The 25348-nt window shown below is 42.6% G+C and overlaps 1 protein-coding gene across 1 annotated transcript in view; it reads right to left on the reverse strand.

Annotated features, from left to right (window-relative positions):
* LOC126266766 (clavesin-1-like) overlaps positions 1 to 22207 on the reverse strand; it is a 50385-nt gene extending 28178 nt beyond the window's left edge. The window contains exons 1-3 of the mRNA XM_049971288.1: positions 22120 to 22207; positions 4294 to 4448; positions 3376 to 3535 (exon numbers count right to left, since the gene is read on the reverse strand). Coding sequence (XP_049827245.1) covers positions 3376 to 3535; positions 4294 to 4444 — 311 coding nt within the window. The 5' untranslated portion in view covers positions 4445 to 4448; positions 22120 to 22207. The remainder of the gene's footprint in view (positions 1 to 3375; positions 3536 to 4293; positions 4449 to 22119) is intronic.
* Between the last annotated feature and the right edge of the window lie 3141 nt (positions 22208 to 25348).

Genomic DNA, 25348 nt, shown 5'->3' on the forward strand with positions numbered 1-25348 from the left:
AAGCTATAGAGAGAGGCGGGTAATAAACAATATGTACAATAACCAAGGGGGGAACAATAAGACCGGAAGACCAAGATCGATGTGCTTGGATAAAAAAGAGTGTGAGACAGTGACGCAGTCTTTGGCCCCTACTGTTCAATCTATACATAGAAGAAGCAGTGAAAAAATAAGAGATTCAAGAACGAGGTCAGAATTCAGGGTGAAAATATATTACTGTTATTCTCACTAAAAGAGAAGATGAATTGCAGGATTTGTTGAATGGAATCTAATGAGTACACAATATCGATTGAGACGAAAGCAATGAGAAGTACCAGAAATGATAACTGCACAGCAAAACAACATATGACAAACGGAGCACTCCTTGCCTAAAAAACGGTGTATCACTGAAAAAAGGGCATTCCTGGCCAAGAAAGTCAACTAATATCAAACATAGTCCTTTAGTAGAAAAAATTTTCTGGGCAAAACAGTTGTGTGGTAGTGAAACATGGACTGTGGAAACACCAGAAGAGAAGAGAATCGAAGCATTTGAGGACTGAAGTTAGAGAAGAAAGTTAAAAATTAGGTAGACTAACAATATAAGAAATATGGAGGTTCTCTGCTGAATCGACAAGGAGAGCAATCTATGGAAGACACTGTCAAGAAAAAGGGACAGTATGATAGCATGACAGCATATCTGTTAAGACATCAGGGAATAAATTCCATCATACTACATGGAACTTTAGAGGGTAAAAACTAAGGAGGAAGACAAAAATTGGGATACATAGAGCAAGTAATTGAGGATATAGTTTCTAAGTGCTGCTCTGAGGTGATACGTTTGGCACACGAGAGGAGCTTGTGGTGGATCACCTCAAACCGGTGGTAAATTTTAGCTATTTTACATTGTTTGAAATACATCTTAGTTTCACTATTAACATTCAAAATCACATCAGCCTTAACGTTACTCGTATAGTGGGTAACATGTGTTACTGCAGCGTTTCAGGTAAGTGAAGATTCACCATGAAGGATGTGAAGAAGCTGATCATGTAAGGTATCTTTGAATTCTCAGTCCGTAACACGTATGATAAAGATGAATATGTTCAGAGTTAAACAGCACAGTATTGACACGAGATGATCGATAAATCCCATGAGAAATGCACTCTGCATCACATTGAAGCTTGATTTTAGAGTTCCAAGATCCTGACATTTAATGCAGTGGATTAGATGATCAGACACACTTTCATTTTACTAGGTTAGAACGCAGTTTGCAGGACACATTAGATTCGTTTATTTTAATCATGCGTGAAAATTTGGCCACTCGGTGAAGTGGTTGGTAAGCACTCCTTTAGCGTACGAAGGAAACAGAGGTGTCTAGTTCTCTCCAAAAACTATATTAGTTTCTGGCGTGCGAGTACGAGCACAGTGGAAAAATTTGTATTTTGGGACAGCAGTATCCCTTAGCGTCTCAATACACTTGACGTGGAGTGCACAATTCGGTATTTTTGTAATACTGGCTTAATGTCAAATGATTTCTTCAGTAATCAAGGCAATGACAGCAGTTTGATGGTAACGCCGAGGATCATATAGAAAAGTGCTTGACGGTGAAAAATTTGCGAGTGGTGAATCATCTTTTTAAAAAATAACGGACATTTGATGGAACAAAAATTTGGATACAAAACCTCTGACCTGAACACAATTATAATTAGAAAACATTTGCACAGAAAGACATTTTTTTCAGCGCCAGCATAACAATAAATTGTGAGTTTTATACAAGATATGTAATTGAAAAATGAAACTAAAAATGATATTTCACTGTACATTATGTTTCACTTTTAAGTGACTTCGCATAGTCGTCAGATTGTTTTACACAACAGTGACGACATAGACACTCAAATCAGCTATAAAGAGAGCTCTGTGTCACTTTGTTGGTTGTCGGCAGTGTTGAATAGTTAACATACAAGTAACGGAGGTATTGGGCAATTTGTTAAGATATTTAGTGGCAGCAAAATCGGTGACAATCTAGAGCACAGGAATAAAGTCTTCTGCGTTGAAATGATGATACAACTACTCGTTCATAAAGGGCGTTTCACCCAACGAGATTTTATAAAGGCATACCATTTCAAGCAGCCTACAAGACTATCGAACGCTACGAGATCGAACCATTGATTAAAAGAACTCTCGAATTATCATGCAGAATGACTAATAAAACTCACAACTGATATTTCAAGCACATAATATATTTGCGTAACCTGTTACTCTACTATAGACATTATTTTTTTTATTTTAACTGCCAGCCGCGGTGGTGTCGCGGTTCTAGGCGCGCAGTCCGGAACCGTGCGACTGCTACGGTCGCAGGTTCGAATAATGCCTCGGGCATCGATGTGTGTGATGTCCTTAGGTTAGTTAGGTTTAAGTAGTTCTAAGTTCTAGGGGATTGATGACCACAGCAGTTGAGTCCCATAGTGCTCAGAGCCATTTGAACCATTTTTTTTTATTTTAACTATAAGCCTATTTCAGCATACAATAATCATCATGTTATCTGCAATAAGACATTTCATATATTTTGGTAAATTTGCTGTATAGTATGTGAGTTACGAATAATAAGATTTTACATGCGTTTATAAGTTATGACTTCCATGTAACATTGTTGTTTCTATTGTTGTCTATATGTTTGTGATTATATTTTACGTTATTATAGCAGTAATAATCATTTTCGTAGTTTACTCTGACTCTTCGTTTATCAGTGGTCAGAAATGAATCTCAATCTATAGTTAACATTTAGTGAAGGCAATTGTGACACATTTTAACGACATTCTGAAATTTATTTATGACCAATACTAAATGAAAAGTCAGAACAAACTGCAAAACTGATATTGTTGTTACATTACTCCAAAACGTAGTCATGAACAAATAGACAGCAACAGAAATAACGACACTGCATGGAAGGCTGGATTTGAAACGTATGTAAAATCTAATTATTCATAATTCACATCTAATACAAGAAATGTACCAAACTTCATAAAATGTTCAATTACAAATAACCTGATAATGCAATACCCATGACAGCATAACTGATAATACATATTTATTATGTCCTTGTAAGATATTTATTACTCAACATTTCCAGAGGGTTCCAATATAATTTTTTATTTGATGGTAAACGCAAGTGCTTAAATACTGTTTTAGTGGCATAAAAGTCTCCACTGTTTTTCTGAAAAACATACTATTATCAGTTCACGAAGAAATGAAAAGATAAGATACGATACACTTGGCTAGAGTCCAAACATTGGTATATGTGCTCTGCAGAATTATACGTCCATTACAATAGAGCATTAAAAGTGTCTGAAATATTAATAACACTTTATGAATTTAAAAAGCTAAAGACAGGTCAGAACTCACAAGTGCTTCTTTGCAAACTGGAAGTCGCTTCCTTCGAAATTTCTGTTCATTAGTAACTCGGGAAATCTGTGTTTGAGGGAGAAGTATGCGTCTAATCCCAGTTTCACCTTCTCCATGCTGCACTTGGAGTTGATGTACATTCGCTCAATGAGGGAGTCGTCTGGAACACAGAATTCCCGTAGAGAATACGAAGGTAGATTTTTACAAGGGTTTTAAGGACACAGAAAACAGAAAGGATTCTCTTATCAACAGCAGTTTTGATAATTTCCTACAATAGAACTATTACGAAATAAATTTTTTTGTTTTCTCCTACATATGTGTCCTCAAAACGGTTATATGATCCCAGAATCATTGTATTATACTGCACTTACGCCTATTCATTCACATTGCTAATAAACGTGTTATGCATAATACTGAAGAGGGTAATAGCATATCGAAACATTCCTTATCAATGAACAGATAACCAAGTTAATGAGCAGGAAGAGGAACATAAAATCTGAGAAAAAGGTGTAAAGCTGGTCATAGTAATTTAGTGTTTTCCCTAACCTAAGATAGAGACATTGAAGTAGTAATACGTAATTGAAAAACGTCCATAGACCGTGATTACTTCCTTCTTAAGTTACAATCACAAATAAGTATTCAAGACTATAACTCTTTGGTTCACAGTGATCATTAGAAAAACCTGATCATCCGTAACGAGATATAGTTCAGTTATTTCTGCACTAAATGTGTAACAAACTGGAGCGATTTTCAGATACAATAACGATAATACAATGCTGCTATAGACATGCTAATGAAAGAGATAAATAATATTTAGATGTAAGAAGCATTTCATCTGTGTAATCACACCAGTGATGGTGATTGTTTGCGCATTAATTAGGCGTAATATATTGTCTCTAGCATGACAAATGTACAGACCTACTGCGTCAGGTAAGTGTGGCTGCATCCTGAGCCACTCCCGCAGTGACGTCACAGCTGTCTTGATGTCCTCCTCGTTGGTGCCCAACTGCCTCCTGACATACGCTACCTCCTCAGGCGTGATCACCAAGTATTTGCCGTTGCCTGACATTGATCTAAAACAGAAGTGGACACAATCGCTTGAACCAGGACACCAGTTCGCTAATAGTAAAACATGAGGGCGTTTTTGACATACAAACACTGATTGCTTAAAAGATATCGAAGAAGGAGATTAGAGTTCATAAAGTCGTATCAACAAGGTTGGATTATTTCCAGGATCGGGAGGAAAACCGGCCAATAGCTTTCAAAGGCATCTTCCTGCAGTGATTTAGAAAAATCGCAGAAAATCTAAATATTGATAGCCAGGCTGCTTGACGTTTCTTTTGAACGAATCTACACCAAAGTATTATTATCCATAGATCTCATTGTGGAGTATGCGTCTTGGGATGACGGCCCTGGATTCCTACTGAACGTCTCCACTGAACAAACGTGTAGGTTCGGTATACCTTTAATTGGACTAAGATGCATTCTGGAAACGTAACAGGTCGAAAATAACCGAATGAAGCACAGTCAGAGACGATGTACTATACTGTGGAGGGGTCGAAAGCAGGTCAGTTTCTGCATAGGACCGTGAATGTGGAAATTAAAAGAAAGCTAGCCTAATTATGTAAGGTAACATTAACAGCAGCAGATAATAGTAGATTAACTTGGTTGACTAATTTGGGGGAGGGGTCCAAACAGTGACGTCATCGGCCCCATCGGATTAGGAACCTTTCAAAGGATCCATCCTGGAATTTGCCTGAAGCGTATAGGGAAATCACGGAAAACCTAAATCAAGATGGTCGGATACGGTCTTCAACGGTCGTTCTCTAGAGTACGAGTCCAGTATGCTAAATACTCTGCACCTCGCTCGGTATGGGAGAAGGATTCCTCATGAATAGGAAGGTAGGGCAGAGAGTAAGTTTTTCTGAATGGTTAGTGACAGGATTTTCCTCATCAGAATCAACATGAAACGAACGCCAATAATGGAGAGCAACCTTAAGAGAATTATCACCAAGAATCCATGGAATCCATATCGAAAGAAGCAGGTACTGAAGTACTGCGGAATGATAATACCTCTAAGTGTGTAATATAGCGATAATGAATACCTCAGTAGGCTGTTTAGTTCAGGAGGAGTTTACACATCTAAAATAGGAAACGACAGTAATTGACTAGTCAGATGTAGGTAAAATGAACGTAACTGTGAAGACGCCTTGGGTAACAGCAGATGTATTTCAGTTGATCAATAAAAGGAGGACGTACAGAAATCCCAAATTACAACATAAATTCAGCAATCATTGCTGCTAAGGCATTAGATACGTAGGAAGAGCAGAGGAGGCCAGATGAAATGGCTACACGAAAAATGCGAATAAACTGATAGAAGAACAGATTCAGCGCCCACCTTCGGTGGAATTAAATGCAAGGGCGCCAACATTGAGAGTGCTATTGGAATCCCATTGTTAAACATAGGGAAGGGAGCGGATACGTGGAATAAGTACACTGAAGACCTCTATGGTGGCATGGTCGAAGAAGAAATGGGAGACGACGTGGAAGGCAGGGGATTCAGTAGCAGAGTTAAACAGAGCTTTGGATTAATTGAGATCTAGTCAGGTGAAAGGCACAGATAATATCCCTATGGAGCCTCTAAATTTTTAGGGAAGTGACGCCAGAATGACAGTTCATTTTGTGAGTCTAGAGACATACCATCAAATATTGAAAGTAAAGCGAAGAAAGACGAGGGGTACAAGGAGATTGACGTTAAACGATACTGGAACTGGGGGACCAAGAAGTAGATAAGGCGTAAGGGTTCTGTTTCTTTAGAAGCAAAATACTATATGACGATGAAGCAAGGAGGACTCGAAGAAGTAGAGTAGCAGAGGCAAGGAATAGATCACTGCTTAAAGAATTCTACTAGAATGAAATTACAGACATAATTTAAGGGAGGAAATTTTGAGAACCTAATTTCGGTACATAGCATTGTATAGAACTAAATAATAAATTTTTTCAAAGATAGAAAAGAAGAAAATCGAAACGTTTTTAGTTGTGGTGCTATAGAAGCAAGCTGTAAATTAGGTAGACTGATAGGGAAAGAGGAATTTTCACACACAATGAACGAGGAGAGAAATATGTGGAAACCATTGACAAGAAGAAGAGACAGGGAGATAGGACATCAAGGAATAACTTCCATAGTAGCTGAAGAAGGTGTAGAGGGTACAAAAAGCAAAGTAATATATCGACTGTCATACTCCATAACACAAAAAAAGGAAAACAGAGGTGTGATGTGCATATACAGGCAAGCAAATGATTACAATTTCAGAAAAACTCATTTGTTTATTCAAAACTGAGTAAACCAAAAACGTTTTGGTCCACCTCTTTGCTTGCCTGTACATGTACATCACATCTACAGATTTCCGTCCCACTCTGAAGATTCCTTCGTGGTTCGTTGTATTTTTCTTTTCTTTTTTGTCGTAGTGTGTATTTCGGAGAAATACTTGCGGCTGGCGATTCTGTTACTCTATGATCAAGAGTTGGACGCAGGAGAGCAATTCGTGACGGGCTGCGTCAGACCATACAGAAGACTAACGACAAAGGAAAAATCTTAAGGAAATTACATTTTCTTCTACCAATATATTTTGACTACATTTCGTCGACAACTTTAGAGATGATACGTAAACTCTACGGAAGGTGAATTGAGATAAGAATTGTGTGTTTAACAAGGAGCGGTAATGAAACTTCCTGGCAGATTCAAACTGTGTGCCGGACCGAGACTTGAACTCGGGACCTTTGCCTTTCGCGGGCAGTGCTCTCCAACGAGCTACACAAGCACGACTCACGCCCCGTCCACACAGCTTTACTTCTGAGAGTACCTCGTCTCCTACGTTTCAAACTTTACAGCGGCTCTCCTGCGAACCTTGCAGAATTATCACTCTTGAAAGAAAGGATATTGCTGAGACATGGCTTACCCACAGGCTGGGGGATGTTTCCAGAATGAGATTTTCACTCTGCAGCGGAGTGTGTGCTGATATGAAACTTCCTGGCAGAGCACTTGCCCGCGAAAGGCAAAGGACCCGAGTTCGAGTCTCGGTCCGGCATACAGTTTTAATCTGCCAGAAGTTTCATATCAGCGCACACTCCGCTGCAGAGTGAAAATCCCATTCAAGGAGCGGTAATATGTCTGTAAACCACCTCCAAACGTTGCAAAAATTATAACTATTCGTGTGACTAACTGAACGAAGTTTGAGGAATAATTTTATTTGTAATGTAGAGATAATTTTTTTTAAGAGGCAAACTCGGCCATAAATATTATGAAAAATGTCAAATCACTGCCATCAGGGGCTCAGCGTTCGTTTTCTGCGTACGGGCTTGGCGACCGTGGAGTTCCTAAGCAGGATAATGGCAAGCATCGGTAGACCTCTGTCACCGTAAAATCTGGGAATGCTATAACGACTACTGTACGACATGACAGTCGAACAATGTGTGCCACAGGGAACTGAAATCTTGGCTTGACCATCCGGATCGCGTGCATGGTATAAACATCTATATGAATCCCTCCAGTCTCAAGATGTGCTGCCCGCTGATGAGATGTATGATTGTTGAGGTAGAACTGTCGTTAACTCTCAAACTGGCCGTAATAACGGTCCTGAAACGCTTGGGCATTGAGTCAAACAGAACTTGGATGATGTGTACACGTACAGCTGCCCATGCAGCTTCAACACGGTACCACAGTTCATCAAGAGTAGTGACTGGCGTATTGTGACGAGCCAGTTGCTCGGCCACCATTGACCAGACGTTTTGAATTGGTGATAGATCTGGAGAATGTGCTGACCAAGGCAGCAGTTGAACATATTTTGTATCAAGAAAGGCCGGTACAGGACCTACAGCATGCGGTTGTGCGTTATCGTGCTGAAATGTAGGGTTTTGTAGTGATCGAATGAAGGATACAGCCATGGGTCGTAACACACCTAAAATGTAACGTCTACTGATCAAAGTGCCGTTAATGCGAACAAGAGGTGACCGAGACGTGTAACCAATGGCACCCCATACCATTATGCGGGGTGATACGCCAGTATGGCGATGACGAATACACGCTTCCAATGTGCGTTCACCGCGATGTCGTCAAACACGGATGCGGACATCATGACGATGTAAACAAAATTTTGATTGATCCGAAAAAATGACGTTTCGCCATTCGTACACTCAGGGTCGTCGTTGAGTACATCATCGCAGGCGCTCCTATCTGTGATGCAGCGTCAAGTGTAAACGCTGCCATGGTCTCCTGCTGCAAACGTCGTCGAACTGTTCGTGCAGATGGTTGATGTCTTGCAGACGTCCCCATCTGTTGACTTAGGGATCGAAACGTGGATGCCCGATCCGTTACAGCCATGCGGATAAGATGCCTGTCATCTCGACCTAGTGAAACAAGGCCCTTGGGATCCAGCACGGCGTTCCGTATTACCCTCCTCAACCCACCGATTCTATTGTTGCTAACAGTCATTGGATCTCGACCAACGCGAGCAGCAATGTCGCGATACGATAAACCGCATCGCGATAGGCTACAATCCGACCTTTATCAATGTCGAAAACGTGATGGTACGCATTTCTCCTTCTTGCACGAGGTATCACAACAACGTTTCACCCGGTAACGCCAGTCACCTGCTGTTTGTGTATGAGAAATAGGTTGGAAACTTTCCTCATGTCAGCACGTTGTTGGTGTCTCCACAGGCGCCAACCTTGTGTGAATGCTCTGAAAAGATAATCATTTGCATATCACAGCATCTTCTTCCTGTCGGTTAAATTTCGCGTCTGTAGCACGTCATCTTCGTGGTGTAGTAATTTTAATGGCCACTAGTGTTTTTAGTTGCGTCCCTTCGTAAAGGTTACTGAGTCCAAAATCACACGTAAACTTCGGACAACGTATCATGTAATTTAAATAAAGATATTTAATATAAGTTGCTATCTGGTTAACACATCACAAACAAGAAAAAAATAGTACGACGTACTTGAACCATGACAGCTAATCACTCCATGCTCTTAACCTTACATTTAAATTGTCTTCATCTCGTGGTCTAGTGGCTGGCGTTTCTGCCTCTGGATCACTGGATCCCGGGTTCAATTCCGGCCGGTTTGGGATTTCCTCTTTCCGGGGACTGGGTGTTCGTTTTGTCCTTACCATTTCATCATAATCTTCATCATTCATGAAAATGGCAAAATTAGACTGCATAAATATTGGAATTTTGTATGCGCGCAGTTGAACACCCCCCAAACTAATCATCACCTTCATCATGATTGTTGCACAGCCACACATCGATCACAATCCGTGGTTCCAACAGTTAAAAAAGAAGTTAATGTATCAACTTAAGCACCTACACACAGATTCTTGCTTACTTGTACCTTCATGGCAGCCAAAAGAGTTGCAAGATAAAAATGTACTAAACATCTTGACCAAGGTTTCGGTATACATAAATATACCTCCATCAGAAGTAAAAAATCCTGAACAGGAAGAAAACTTCATTAGAAAAACCTTAGCATCGGAAATAAACACTAAAGTGAAATTACCAGAGTAATACAGGCACAAAATCTTTTAGTTACTTACTAAAATTACATCATGCAATTACTTGTACCTTGTCTATTTAGGTACATGTTACGATGAGATAGCACATAACTCACGTAAATCAAGAAGCAGGAAAGCAATGGACTTTGAGGAGCAGGCAGAAACCTTCCGACGATGCCAAAGCCGCCGCTCACCATTAACATTTGCACGGAATTGAGAAAGGAAAATAATTCCATGCTGCGGTTAGCACCGCAAAGATGTCAAGTGCCACGCTGGTCGACTCCACTTTGCTGACTGACAGCAACGAAAACGAGGCCAGGTCGCCACTTCCTCCACACTCAGCTGTCCATCTCCAGAGAAGGAAAGCCGCGGCCAGCACGGCGCGCCTCCAGTTAGTCAATTCAGCTGCCTCCACAAGCCAACCAGCACATAGCCTTAATAGCCTTAAATCGGAGGCAACCGTCGCGGGACGGAATGGTCTCTCTCCTACGCAATGGCAGAAGACATTCCAAGCAGCGCCGTGGCTATCGATATTCGATGTGCACGACAGAATGTGAGGTTTGGTGAAGGGTTTGCGAGTTTAAAGTACGCAGACTTCGTGCAGTGTATCCTCTCCGAAGTTTTTAAAATCGGTACATCAGTCGTTACTACATTAAATGTATGAGAGCTTGAAGTTAACTATATGGTGCTACCTCGAACTTTGAGTTCGATCTTGAAAAGGGGCGGGGCGGTCTTCTCTTTAAGTGTTTATAAACAATAGTTAATGTTAATAAAAGTCATATATTAAAAGCACTCCGTCTTCAGGCCACGGTGCTCTACCGCGACCATATCCGACCGCCGTGTCATCCTCATGGGAGGATGCAGATAGGAGGGGCTTGGGGTCAGCACACCGCTCTCCCGGCCGTCATGATGGTATTCTTGACCGAAGCTGCTACTATTCGGACAAGTAGCTCCTCAATTGACATCACGAGGCTGAGTACATCCCGAAAGATGGCAAAAGCGCATGGCAGCTGGATGGTCACCCATCCAAGTGCCGGCCACGCCCAACATCGCTTAACTTCGGTGATCTTACGAGAACCGGTGTATCCACTGCGGCAAGGCCGTTGCCAGATTTCATATATTCCATGTATAAATTGTCAAGAAAAGTGTTTTCCTTACGGTGGTCAATGTCAGAAGATAGCAGATTGAACCGCTTGTGTTTTTATTGCACACGGTTTTGAAAAATCGTTTCTGGAGAAAAACTTGTTTAAAGTTTAGCGAAAACTTTCATGTGTATGATTATTTCAGGATGCTTAAGAACAACATGTCATTACCTAGTATTGATTTCGCTGAACACAAATCTGAAGTTAAGATTTTCGAAACTCAAAATAGCTAATTCAATATGGAGGACCAAAAATTACGCTGACCAATTTTGACTAGAATTTGACCAAAAAGAAACGTGTCTTCGTTACTTTTGTTTGGCCTGAAATTCCAGGACCGTATATCACCTTTGCTCTATTTCGAAATTTTCCTGGACGGCAATTCGCTCGTTCTTCTTGGTGAGAAAAGCCGATCTGGCTGAGCTGGATATTCTACGTTTGGCAGCCTGCACACGATGTTCGTCAGGTTTTTCAAAATGGTTCAAATGGCTGTGAGCACTATGGGACATAAATTCTGAGGTCATCAGTCCCCTAGAAGTTAGAACTACTTAAACCTAACTAACCTAAGGACATCACACACATCCATGCCCGAGGCAGGATTCGAGCCTGCGACCGTAGCCATCGCGCGGTTCCAGACTGTAGCGCCTAGAACCGCTCGGCCACCCTACTCGGCTCAGGTTTTTCGGCGAATATGTCTGCATGCATACAGCAATATAAATCATTCTGTGAAAGCGTATCACGACACGACAAGTTTTCTATAAGAGCCAGGCGTCTCCGGCTGAGATCGTCCCACGGCAGCAGTGACACTGCTTCGAACTATAGCCCGTAGAAATATTTATAACGTAGGGATTAAAAAACCTTTTCGTCTGAGCACTCTAGACCCAAATATATGACATTGCACCATTAATTTGCTTTGGTTTTTATACTTTCAAATAAATATAAATAAAATTGTATTATGGGCTAGAACAGCTAATAAATACAAAAACAAAGAAAATAACCAATAATACATTTTATGCACAAGTGTGATAAGACACAAAGCAACAAACGTGAAGTGGTTCGTCACATTTTACGCACATAGTAGTAGTTTTTTTGTGTCAACTTCGTCATTTCAGCTGCTTCTTCTATTTTGTTATCTCGTCCGTTGGTAATTCAGCAACCTTATGTTCTCTTCCATCAAATCTAGAATCTAGTTTTGCCCTCTTACTAGGATGTCCGCTGCTGCTAGTGACTCTTCTGTTACTTTCAAGAATTGCAGTGAAAATTCGACGATGAAATGTCAGATGATCTATGGGTTCTTCGTTGTGCGTGTAAAGATCCCAGGCATTTTGCTCTGCAATGACTATAAAATGTGCAATCATTGGGAAATACCAGTTTTTCCCTCTTACAGAGCATCTATATAGGGATACATTTTGGTCAGCTCGATCTATGCCTCCCATATGAGTATTGTAGGAGTGTAATAAGTTAGGTTGAGGCACGCTAATCCTTTTCTTTTGTCCCTGGAAAATCTTGCGACAGAGCGTAGTGGTTGCACTCTGTCAAAGTTGGTGGCTACAGTAACAACATTCTTGTCATTCCAACGTACAATGGAAATCCCGGATGCTGAGCCAGAACAAACTTGATATGATCCTGTATTTTCTTTTATCATTTCATCTACAGGCGATAGAATACAATTATTAGTTGTTTCCTCTTATTGTTCCTGTTGCTTCCACGCCCCTCTTTTTTAGGTCATGTAGAAGATCAACGCTGCTAAAGAGGTTATCAAAGTATATTCGAAATGGAACATGTGGAGTAACTGGTCAACATAAGTCATTACCACACCGTACCCCATACCTTTCGTTTCATAATCCTTACTACACGTGCCGACGTTAGGTATTTCCTCATCTTTTGATTGTAACTTGTCCAAAAGTTCCATCAGTGTACATCATTTTCTGTGAATACAAAATGACAACATATTACCCTGACGTCCTTGTGGAAGGACGGTTGAAAACATTATTCAATTACAACTAACGAAAACTTTCAATCATAATATGAACCCGTAAATAATATATGTTAATCCTTGAAGATATTATATGACAAGTTTCAGAATTATTGATGCAATATGAAAGAAAATATACATACACATCGATGACAAGGTCGGTCAGTTGGTCCATGGTAAAATAGGCCCTATTTTCAAGACACAGTTTCTCACTCACTATCAACGACAGCGTCAAACTGACTGTTGCAGTGCGCAACTAATTCGGCCTACTTCATATAACAATGTGTCACAGTCCGTTGCAACAATGTATTAGTCGCAAAAATAAATACTTTCTACAGTGAAATGAAATGAAATTTCGTGTGACGAGGGCCTCCCGTCGGGTAGACCGTTCGACTGGTGGAAGTTTTTCGATTTGACGCCACTTTGGCGACTTGCGCGTCGAAGGGGATGAAATGATGATAATTGGGACAACACAACACCTAGTCCCTGAGCGGAGAAAATCACCGACCCAGCCGGGAATCGAACCCGGGCCATTTGGATTGACAGTCTGTCGCGCTGACCACTCAGCTACCGGGGGGGAGGGGGGGGGGCGGACATTTCAACAGTGAGTGACGCCGTCTTTCCAGTAGGACGTCAGGGTTAACTGGGTTACTGTAAACATGGAGAGATCTTCATGCCCGTCTTGTAAATGATGTATGCAGTCTACTAATATGTAAGTTTATATGGCTGTGAAACAACGATTGTTTATGTAACACTTTTTATTCTTGCAGGTGATCCGTGGAATACCCACTGATAATAACAAGCAGCCCTCGAGTTATACCAATTTCACTGTACACTGTGACATACAGTTTGGACAGCAACGAGACTAAAATACCGTTTTGTTCAGCTATGTACTATTTAAACGGCAACGATGGAAAGTATGTCGTAATAGGAACGCCTTAAAACTACCGTTTCAGTCCGGTGATTGTGTCTGAAAACCCTTCATACATGCGGAAGTATACTTTTCAAAACATAATGTACTATTCTACTGCAATTGAAATACCTATAGCGCTAAAAAGAGGTTGACAACAGTACGTAAATAATATATGTGGGAAGTTATATCAAATGTAACTGAATGATGTGAATCCAGATCAAGTGGTAACACGGGTTCCAGGCAGGTCTCGGAAGTTAAGCGCTGTCGGGCTTGACTAGCACTTGGATGGGTAACTGTCCGGATCTGCTACCCGCTGTTGTCAAGCGAGGTGACAGTCATTTTCAGGCCCACTGAGGAGCTACTCGATTAAGATGTAGCGGCACGAAAACTGAGAACGGCCGATGAAGCCGAACGCTGATCGTATCCGGCGACGCCTAACGGCTGAGGGTGACACGAGCGTAACGTTAGGCCTACAAGGCCTGTCCGGCCGGTATTCCTATTATCTGAATAATCCGTATCTAAATATTACGACGCTTACTGTGTGTTTATACGTAACACACCTCATGATTCGTACATAAACTGCTGCCCATTAAAATTGCTACACCAAGAAGAAATGCAGATGATAAACAGGTATTCATTGGACAAATATATTATACTAGAAATGACATGTGATTAAATTTTCACACAATTTGAGAAGTCAGTACCCAGAACAACCACCTCTGGCCGTAATAACGGCCTTGATACGCCTCGGCATTGAGTCAAACACAGCTTGAATGGCGTGTACAGATACAGCTACCCATGCAGCTTCAACACGATTCTACAGTTCATCAAGACTAGTGACTGGCGTGTTGTCACGAGTCAGTTTGCTCGGCCACCATTTACGAGACGTTTTGAATTGGTAAGAGATCTGGAGAATGTGCTGGCCAGGGCAGCAGTCGAACATTTTCTGTATCCAGAAAGGCCCGTACAGGACCTGCAACATGCGGTCGTGCATTATCCTGCTCAAATGTAGGGTATCGGAGGGATCGAATGAAGGGTAGAGCCACGGGTCGCAATACATCTGAAATGTAACGTCCACTGTTCAAAGTGTCGTCAATGCGGAAAAGAGGTGACCGAGACGTGTAACCAATGGCACCCCATACCATCATGCGGGGTGATACGCCAGTATGGCGATGACGAATATTTGCTTCCAATGTGCGTTCACCACGATGTCGCCAAACACGGATGCGACCATCATGTTGCTGTAAACAGAACCTGTACTCGTTGAGTACAGCATCGCAGGCGCTCCTTTCTGTGATGTAGCGTCAAGGGTAACCGCAGCCATGGTTTCCGAGCTGATAGTCCATGCTGCTGCAAACGTCGTCGAACTGTTCGTGCAGATGGTTGTTGTCTTGCAAAGGTCCCTATCTGCTCACTCAGGGATCGAGACGTGGCTGCACGATCCGTTTCTGCCATGCGGATAAGATACTCGACTGCTAGTCATACGAGGCGGTTGGGATCCAGCACGGCGTTCCGTATTACCCTCCCGAACCCACCAGTTCCCTATTCTGCTAACAGTCATTGGATCTCGACCAACGCGAGCAGCAATGTCGCGATACGATAAACCGCAATCGCGGTAGACTACAAACCGACCTTTATCAAAGTCGGAAACGTGATGGTACCCATTTCTCCTCCTTACACGAGGCATCACAACAACGTTTTACAACGCCGGTCAACTGCTGTTTGTGTATGAGAAATCGGTTGGAAACTTTCCTCATGTCAGCAAGTTGTAGGTGTCGCCCCCTGCGGCAACCTTGTGTGAATGCTCTGAAAAGCTAATCGTTTGCATATCACAGCATCTTCTTCCTGTCGGTTAAATTTCGCGTGTGTAGCACGTCATCTTCGTGGTGTAGTAATTTTGAATGGCCAGTAGTGTACAAGTTACAGCGACTAAATCGATATATTTTAAGATGTACATATACCCTATCGTTTTTAGAAGACTTCGAAATGTTAAGAGCGACGTGTTCTGTTTTATCTACAATGAAGGCTTGAATCCATTCGCCATTCTGGTTCCATATGCGATATGCTCCTCCTATTTCTTTTTCTCTAAACTGCAGTGGCGGACGGTGTAAAATGTCTTCGTTTAGTGAAGTAACACATCATCACCTTGAGAGCCGTTGTCTGCAGTACTACCGGTCTCATGAATGAAAAGAGGCGACCTGAGTTTCGGAATCTCTCTGTATTTTCTGAATCCATGTTAAGTGCTACTGAGATTTTTGTTCTCCAGGAAGATCATAATTCTCGAGTATAAGATGTGTTCCATAATTCTTCAAGAGATTGTCAACGATACAGGCTTACATATCTGCGCATCTCTCCCTTGGCTCTTACTGGAAACGGGTGCGACTTGTGCTTTTTCTCACTCGTTAGGCAGACCCCGTTTTTCCAGCGATGTACCATAAACTGCTGCTAGAAGGGGAAAAAGTCTTTTCGCATAATTTTTGTGGATCTTACAGGTATCTCATCTGATACTGACGCCCTTCCGCTGATAAGCGATTGTCGTTGCTTACTTCAATATCTGCCATTTAGGCTTCCGTACGATCCTTGAAGGAGGGACCGTATTACGAACTTCCGCGCTGAAACAATTTCGGGAGACCGAAATCAATATTTCGGCCGTCTTCTTGTTATGTTCCATATGTCAGTTACGTCCTGAGTTCTCTTTAAGCTGTGCTGAAGCTATCTTTGTATAGGCAGCATTTCCTTACACGACTATTAAGCCACTGTGGAGCTTTCCTGTCCATTAAGACCTTGCTCTGAACGTACTTGTCTAAGGCATATGAACAAAAAGTACTGGCCAATCTGTCCATTTTGTCATTTAAAAGAAAAGTTTCAGCTTAAACAGATTTTAACAACGTTATTAAGAACGTCATTAAAATAAAGGCACAAAAACTTGAATTATAAAAATATCAATAACAACAGCTTTAGTTACGAAACTAACTGATATTATAACTGTAAAAGCTTTGTTTCCAGACATTTAAAATAAAGAAAACTGTCTTTATTACTTCCTTGCGTTCTGTTTAATGGTTGCTATGCTAAATGGTTCTTAGATTCTCACCTCTATCTTTCAGTATACACACAGTGAATCACCGCAAATATTGGGCAAATGGAAAGTCCTAGTGATGTATACTTTTCCCAGAATGGTTTGGAAGTCAGTGACTCGTAATACTTAGAAAGAGTCATTTTGTGCAAACAAACCTTTTTATTTGGAACTAATAATATTAACAAACGAAAAGTAATACGTTGTTGCATTCCGTCGGGTGTACCTGTTTTGTCCTTGTAGACAGCATGTTTCAGCTTTCCCCATAGAAAGATGTCTACTACGTCAAATCCGGGGAACGCGCTGGCCTAGGTAGAGTTCCTCTGCGGCCAGTACAACGATTTGGAAACAAATCGTGAAGACACGCTGTAGTGCTTCGTGCATTTTGTGTTGGACAGCTACCACGTTTATACCGAATATTCCATTTAGTCTGTAGAGGAACTTCTTCTGGCATCCTATGGAGATGGTCTGTTACAGGGATGCAATACTTGTGCTTGTTCAGTGTACTGTTAATGAAAAACGATCCTATGAGCTGATGGTTCACTGTCCCAAACCAAAGTTTACACTCCTTGGACGCTGACGCTCCGCCTAACGAAGCCAACAGGGTTGTCGTAGACCAATAATGCAAAATTCTTTGGTATGCCTGGTCATGATTGGTAAGTGTGGCTTCATCACTAAACTAGATACATGGTACACTTGGACTACCCTGTCTTAATTCCCACGTACAGAAGTTAGCAATATTCTCATAATCGCTCCCATGCAGCTCTTGATGGAGAGAGATGTGATAGGGAGGGAGCCAATGTCGATGGAGAATGAGTACGGCACCTGCCTGACTCAAGCCACTCCTTCGTGCGATTGCGCTGGAGGTAACGTGCGCATTAGCTCCGATAGCAACAAGAATATTATTTAATTCTTCTGTCGTCGCTTTTTGCCTTCTGTTGTCTAGGTGTTACACCACCACTTTCGCGTAACAGGCTGATGAGACTGATAAATAATTTCCCAGGGTGTTCACGTCTATTGGAATATCTTGCAGCATACACCGTAAAAGTACTGCTCGTTCGTATCCTGCCACGTGCATGGATGTGTGTGATGTCCTTACGTTAGTTAGTTTTAAGTAGTTCTAAATTCTAGGGGACTGATGACCTCAGATGTTGAGTCCCATAGTGCTCAGAGCCATTTGAAGCATTTTGAATAAAATTGTCCGGAATGTACTATAGTGATCGTTCACTTCATTTTATATTAACCTGTTTACAATTTACAATTTAACGATTACACGAAGAACATTGAAATAAGATTACGAAGAACTATTGAAGTACCAAATTACAGTCTGAGAAAACAGGAATACATAGGAATCCTGATTTAATAATATCGGAATTGAGAAGACAGCTACGACACTCACAGACAAAGCTAATACAGTGGTAATGGAAGTTGATTGAAATACTGAAGAAAACAAGAATATCGAAATTGGTGAAGGATCGTAGGGAGTTAAGAAGTTATGTAGAGTTAATGAATGACGAACACTGGCGGTCGGGGACATTAGATGGAAAAGCAATGTTACTGTGCGAAGGCTAACATCACCCATTGCAGAGCAGTAAATCAAAATATTGCGGCCAAATACATGTGACAATTCTTTCGTGGCCATTCGACACAATTAACGTAAGGACTAAAAGTGGCGTATTATTCAGTCATGGATGATATTCCAGTCTTCTACAAATCCATGTATGAAATAATTCTTACTGTAAACGCACGTATGTTATCCAAAAGTGATTTTCAATAGTTGATGAGATAAAAACAATAGTACTTCAGTGACACCACAAAAGTTATCAAATAAACACAACCTCGTACTGCATCGCTCTATGAAACCTCCCCTATACTGAGAGATTCAGAGTGACACAGACGTTGCCGGCAGTATGGGTTCTGTACGACCACTCCGGTTTCTGATTCACACTGCCCAGATTCCTCATACCGCCACCCTCGTCACCGAACAGAACCAACTATCATTAGTGTGCCTCCGTATGTATTCGGTTAGTCTATATCCTTTAAAGGATGTAAGACGTCGCAGTAGTGCCGTCTATGGAAAGTAGATGGCAGCCAAAGACAGTCTGATGCTTCATCTCGTGATGTAGTGACTGATATTGTAACGTTAGGTGCTTGTAGGGGAGCCAGTCAGCCGTTCAGTACTAAGGGCAGATGAAGCTGTTGTGGGGCTGAACGCCAGCACGTCCAGGGCTCAGAGCGCGCTGAGACAAGTTCGGCTACGAGATCGGTACACGCGACTCTAGGTAGAAAGACAGGCAGCGTGGTCGTTTTGCATGTGTTAATTTGTAAATCATCACGCTGAACTCTGCCCTGCTTTGAACTGGTGAATATTTCATCTTCCGTGATTACGAAATGGACTTAGTTTTCCCGTAGTTTGGGGATTTCACTACCATTCTCATAATGCTCTCAACATGGCTTTATTCCATTTGATAAGGGTATTTTCCGTTTGTACGTGATCTGAATACCGTAGGACAACTTCCAGTTTATTTGAGATTCCTTTCTTGATTAAACATTATTCAACATACACTACGGGCCCTAAAATTCCTACATCAAGAAGAAATGCAGATGATAAACGGGTATTCGTTGGACAAATATATAATACTAGAAGTGACATGTGATTACATTTTCACGCAGTTTGGGTGGATAGATCCTGCATTACCAAGAACAACAACCTCTGGCCGTAATAACAGCCTGGATACGCCTGGGCATTGAGTCAAACAGAGCTAGGATGTCTTGTACAGGTACAGCTGCCCATGCAGCATCAACACGATACCACAGTTCATCAAGGGTAGTGACTGGCGTATTGTGACGAGCCAGTTGCTCGGCCACGATTGACGAGACGTTTTCAATTGGTAAGAGATCTGGAGGATGTGCTGGCCAGGGCAGCAGTCGAACATTTTCTGTATGCAGACAGGCCCGTACAACACCTGCAACATGAGGTCGTGCACTGTGCCACTGAAATTTATGGTTTCGCAGGGATCGAATGAAGGGTAGAGCCACGGATTCGGCCATCATGACGCTGTAAACAGAACCTGGATTAAAACCGAAATAATGACGTTTCGCCGTTCGAGCACCCAGTTTCGTCGTTGAGTAAACCATCGCAGGCGCTGCTGTCTGTGATGCAGCGTCAAGGGTAACCGCAGCCATGGTCTCCGAGCTGATAGTCCATGCTGCTGCAAACGTCGTCGAACTGTTCGTGCAGATGGTTCTGGTCTTGCAAATGTCCCCATCTGTTGACTCTGGGATCGAGACGCGGCTGCACTATCCGTTAGAGCCTTGCAGATAAGATGCCTGTCATCTCAACTGCTAATGATACGAGGCCGTTGGGTTCCAGCACGGCGTTCTGAATTACCCTACTGAACCCACCGATTCCACATTCTGCTAACAGTTATTAGATCTCGACCAACGCGAGCAGCAATGTCGCGATACAATAAACCACAATCTCGATAGGCTACCATCCTACTTGTATCAAAGTCGGAAACGTTGATGGCACGCATTTCTCTTCCTTAAACGAGGCATCACAACAACGTTTCACCAGGAAACGACGGTCAGCTGCTGTTTGTGTATGAGAAATCGGTTGGAAGCTTTCCTCATGTCAGTTCTGAAAAACTAACCATTTGCATGACACAGCATCTTCTCCCTGTCGGTTAAATTTCGCGTCTGTAGCACGTCATCTTCGTGGTGTAGCAATTTTAATGGCCAGTAGTGTACATCTCTGTAGCCTGTGTTGGTCACAGAATTTAGAATAGACCCCTAGTTATGAAATTATTCATTTAAGTTTTATGTCGTGTGTGTTGTATTAACTCGCTATTCTAACCAATTCATGGTCTATTTAACTCCATGATCGGAGCTATTATATGCAGAGAGATACTGCGAATACAATTAGCTATGCTCTTGAAACAGGGGCAGGTATATTCCAAGTACTTAAAGGAGGTAAAGAGGCAACGAGTTTTCTCCTATGGAATGCTGTTTGGAAGAGTAACTACACTAACAGTAACCGTTAGGCAGCGTCTCAGAATGTATCGGGAAATGATGTCCACTAATACCGATCGACATGTCCCCCCTACAATCGACGATTGCTCCTTATCGTCTGCTTACGATATTAAAAGTGGACTATATGACGTACGCTAGACTTCATTCAGTGCGTATAGAGACCATGTTGGCACAGATCCTTTCCTATGAGCAGACAAGGTGAACTCAACATACAAATGGCCACCGGCGCATACTGGAACTTCATAGCGCTATCGACGTCTTGTCATCTTCGTGCTGCTCTCGTCTCCGTCGACCTTGGCAGTGCCTTCGACAGAGCCCAACGCCAGTTTCTCCTGTGCGCTCCCGGCAGCTGAACGGTCAATATGACGGATTGTCAATCCTCTGGGCCCGGATTCGATTCCCCGCTTTGTCGGGAAATTTTCTCCGCCCAGGTACTAGGTGTTGTGCTGTCCTGATCATCATCCTACCATCCTCACGGGTTGCAGGTCGCCGAAAAGGCGTCAAATTGAAAGACCGGCACCCGGCGAACGGTGTGCCCGACGGGGGGCGCCAGCCATACGATTAAATAAAAAATAATCAAGTTTCTCCTGAAACTTCCTCGCAGATTAAAACTGTGTGCCCGACCGAGACTCGAACTCTGGACCTTTGCCTTTCGCGGGCTAGTACTCCACCATCTGAGCTACCGAAGCACGACTCACGCCCGGTACACACAGCTTTACTTCTGCCAGTACCTCGTCTCCTACCTTCCAAACTTTACAGAAGCTCTTCTGCGAACCTTGCAGAACTAGCACTCCTGAAAGAAAGGATATTGCGGAGACATGGCTTAGCCACAGCCTTGGGGATGTCTGCAGCGGAGCTCAGATGGTGGAGCACTTGCCCGCGAAAGGCAAAGGTCCCCAGTTCGAGTCTCGGTCGGGCACACAGTTTTAATCTGCCAGGAAGTTTCATATCAGCGCACATTCCGCTGCAGAGTGAAAATTTCATTCTTTTTATCACTGCATTTATAACTGCTGTTGTAGTACGTCGAGTTTGAAAACAGAACACTGCTGAAGGCGTTAGACTCACCTTGCAAAGCGTATTCAGCAGCAAACCCACAGCTTCTCTCTCCGAAACCGACGCGAGGAGACTGGCGGCTGTGTCCAGTGAACTACCAGACGCCGGATGTCGCAAGTAACAGCACCGGTCGCACAGGTTTTACGCGAAACTGGCGGCTGTTCCCGTTACCGTGTGCGTGGCCTTCAAGGTAGACTCATATTGGCATCACACGAATTTTCCGGTTTTCTGGTTGTAAAATATGCGGTAAGTGAGGCAAAGCTCTATCAACTCGTGTGTTTAGTTATTCGGTAGAGGCTCTCTTGTTCCTTAAAAAAATTGCTAAACAACCTGCTTTCCGATCTGTGCGTTTCTTCTCCGCGTAATACTTTTCATTCGATTTTTAAGACACTAAATGGCGCATGAAATGATTTTTTTCCTTGCCTTGCAGCTTCATATCACACTTTACGTTGAAGTTAATGTTTTTTCAATTGTGCACGAGTTAAGAGGAAATGCGAATTTATTTCAGCCATTACGACACCGATTCCAGTTTACAACGAAATTGGAAGAATCACATGAGACAGGCTTTGGTATGGATACATGTACTGGTTGTGTTAGGGTGCCACAAAGTGCTTGTATCCTCTGCTGCGGCACACAACTCTTGTGACAGGTGCTTGTATCCTGGATAATGACGCAGTTGACGTCCGAGCTGGTTGCACACACGTTCTGTCGCCGACAGACAGGGCATCTTGCCGACCATGGAAGTACCTCATCATCAGTCGATCGTTCCGACAGACGCATTCCGCGTGTGGATTGGCGTTGTCCAAGTGAAAAATGGCACCACACTACTACCGTATGAGAGGTAACACAGAAGCGCGTAGGTCAGTTGCTCCCAACGTGGCCGTTATTACCCCCTGAGGGTTAAAATGAAATTTTCTGAGGGGTAAAGACTAAAAGAGTCGATTCTGCTTCAGTCACAAAACTAAATTATTTTCAAATGGTCTTTTTGATGGTTACAATTATGTAAGAGTAATACTGATTACGTAAGTTAACAATAATTACTTTCTCTCAATTAGTAGCATTAATGCGGTGGAGGTTAGGGGATCCTCATATAGTCTGTCCACTACATACATATGTTGTGCTTAGTCCTGTACATCGGTGATGATAAAAGTGAGACATATACGTAAGAGATGTTAAATATCGTAAGATAATGTCTTCTCCAAGTAGTAGACAGTAATTGCAGTAGTCCAGAAATTGCTTCATTACCTGCTTAGATACGCATAAGTAAATGAACTGACAGTACGAGAGAGCAGTAGCTGCATAAGGGCAGCTACAGTTCTGTGGGCAGTATTATTATTACTAGTATTTTTGTTAGGGTTATTATTAGCGGCTGTGGTCAGACAAAAAGCGTTAACGGCCTTAAGTCTTCCAATTTCAGCCAGTTCAGACGTATGATGTGTAGCAATCAAGTGATTTACGCACAGTACGTATAGTGCATACTTTTAAACAGGGTTGATTTTAAATGGGGTTGCAGCTTGCAGGGCAAGAAAGTGCAGAATGGAGAGGAGTAATACAGGGGAAGTCGGCTGGGGTGGCCGAGCGGTTCTAGGCGATACAGTTTGGAACCTCGCGACCCCTACGGTCGCAGGCTCGAATCCTGCCTTGGGCATGGATGTGTGCGATGTCCTTAGGTTAGTTAGGTTTCAGTAGTTCTAAGTTCTAGGGGACTGATGACCTCAGAAGTTCAATTCCATAGTGCTCAGAGCCATTTGAACTATTTAATACAGGGGAAGCATGTTTTGTAATAAGTGTCTGCCCTCACTGTGGATAGTTGGCTTTCTTACCTGAGGGGGAATTGTGGGTTACACTTACTATGCACCACGATTTCCTTCACCATTGACTCTACCCCGCCCAATCCTCCAAACACACACAAAATAAAGACCATTTACCTTTGATCATTTTAAAAATAAAGGTATTCCATTCTACACTTTACTTAGGTGCTAAAGTTGGTATTAATGTGGAGGAGGAGGAGGGGGGGGGGGCAAAAGGCCGGGGTGCTAGACAACGCCTGATTGCACTCAGGGGTAACGGACTAAACAAAGTTCGGAACCACTGGCTTAGGATGTCCGTGACTTCCCTCAACCACTACGACCCGTGACCTGGAGTCGTATCCGATGGCTCCCCACAAGTGGGGAGGAACACCGGTGTGCCTCTCCAAGTCTTTCGATGAATGGGACCTTTCAAAAGGTCGACCACACACTCGCCGACGGTGGTCACCCGGAACATTGGAATCCGTGACTCATCGCTGGAAACTATTTGAAGCACTCCGTCAGAAGCCCACGTTCCCCAGTCATGACACCACTCCAAAAGCCTCCGTTTGTGCAAACTGTGTTCTTAAAGTCGGCCTACGCGTGGTACGGTAATTTCCTAGTCCTGCAGCCGCCAGTCTCCGCCCTATGCGACAGGACACAGAATTCTGCATGGAGTCCTTTACTCATTCTCGAACTGCAGACGCAAATGTGAAGGAGTTACTGTGTACTTGATACACAATATGGCTATATAGTGAAAGTTGAAAACCCTTTAAGAAGAACGGAATATTATGATCCTACGAATTTGTGTATGACTAGTTACGTACAAATGCGTGGTTGTGAACATCATTCATATTTGGTGAAGTGGAATCTGTGGCAGCATTAGTAGCTGCATATACTGAACACACTGGTTGAAAATTTTGAGGAAGTTCGTACGACTTTCCAAACTAAAGAATAATTACAATGACATCATTTCCGCTTCTCTGATATACTTTTAAGACGAAGAATACAGCGTTATTCTTACATGATCTCTGGGCAATTTCTGCAGTCCACCAGGTAACATGTTTCCAGTCATGAACAGGCCAATGTCGGTGTTCATGGGCCCAAGCGAGGCGTCAAGCTTTCTGTCGTGCAGTCATCAAGGATACACGAGTTGGCCCTCGGCTCCAAAAGCCCATACCAATGAAGTTTTGTTGAATGGTCTGCACGCTGACACTTGTCAACGGCCCAGCATTGAAATCTGCAGAAATTTGCAAAATGGTTGTGAGCAGTGTGCAGCTCACGTTCTTGCCCTTATAACTTGACAGCGTGTAATAGCGGTAGTTTCGTCTCGATTCCTTCTTGTGTTAGTGGTGCCACTGAGCTGCTAGTACTGTTTGCCCACGAGTGGCAGCAGCAGCGGTTATCGGTAGCCAGTACGGTGAAACTATCTTTGGTGCCACGGCTAGTATTCT

Source organism: Schistocerca gregaria, chromosome 4, assembly GCF_023897955.1.
Source record: "Schistocerca gregaria isolate iqSchGreg1 chromosome 4, iqSchGreg1.2, whole genome shotgun sequence".
In the NCBI taxonomy this organism is placed as follows: Eukaryota; Metazoa; Arthropoda; class Insecta; order Orthoptera; family Acrididae; genus Schistocerca; species Schistocerca gregaria.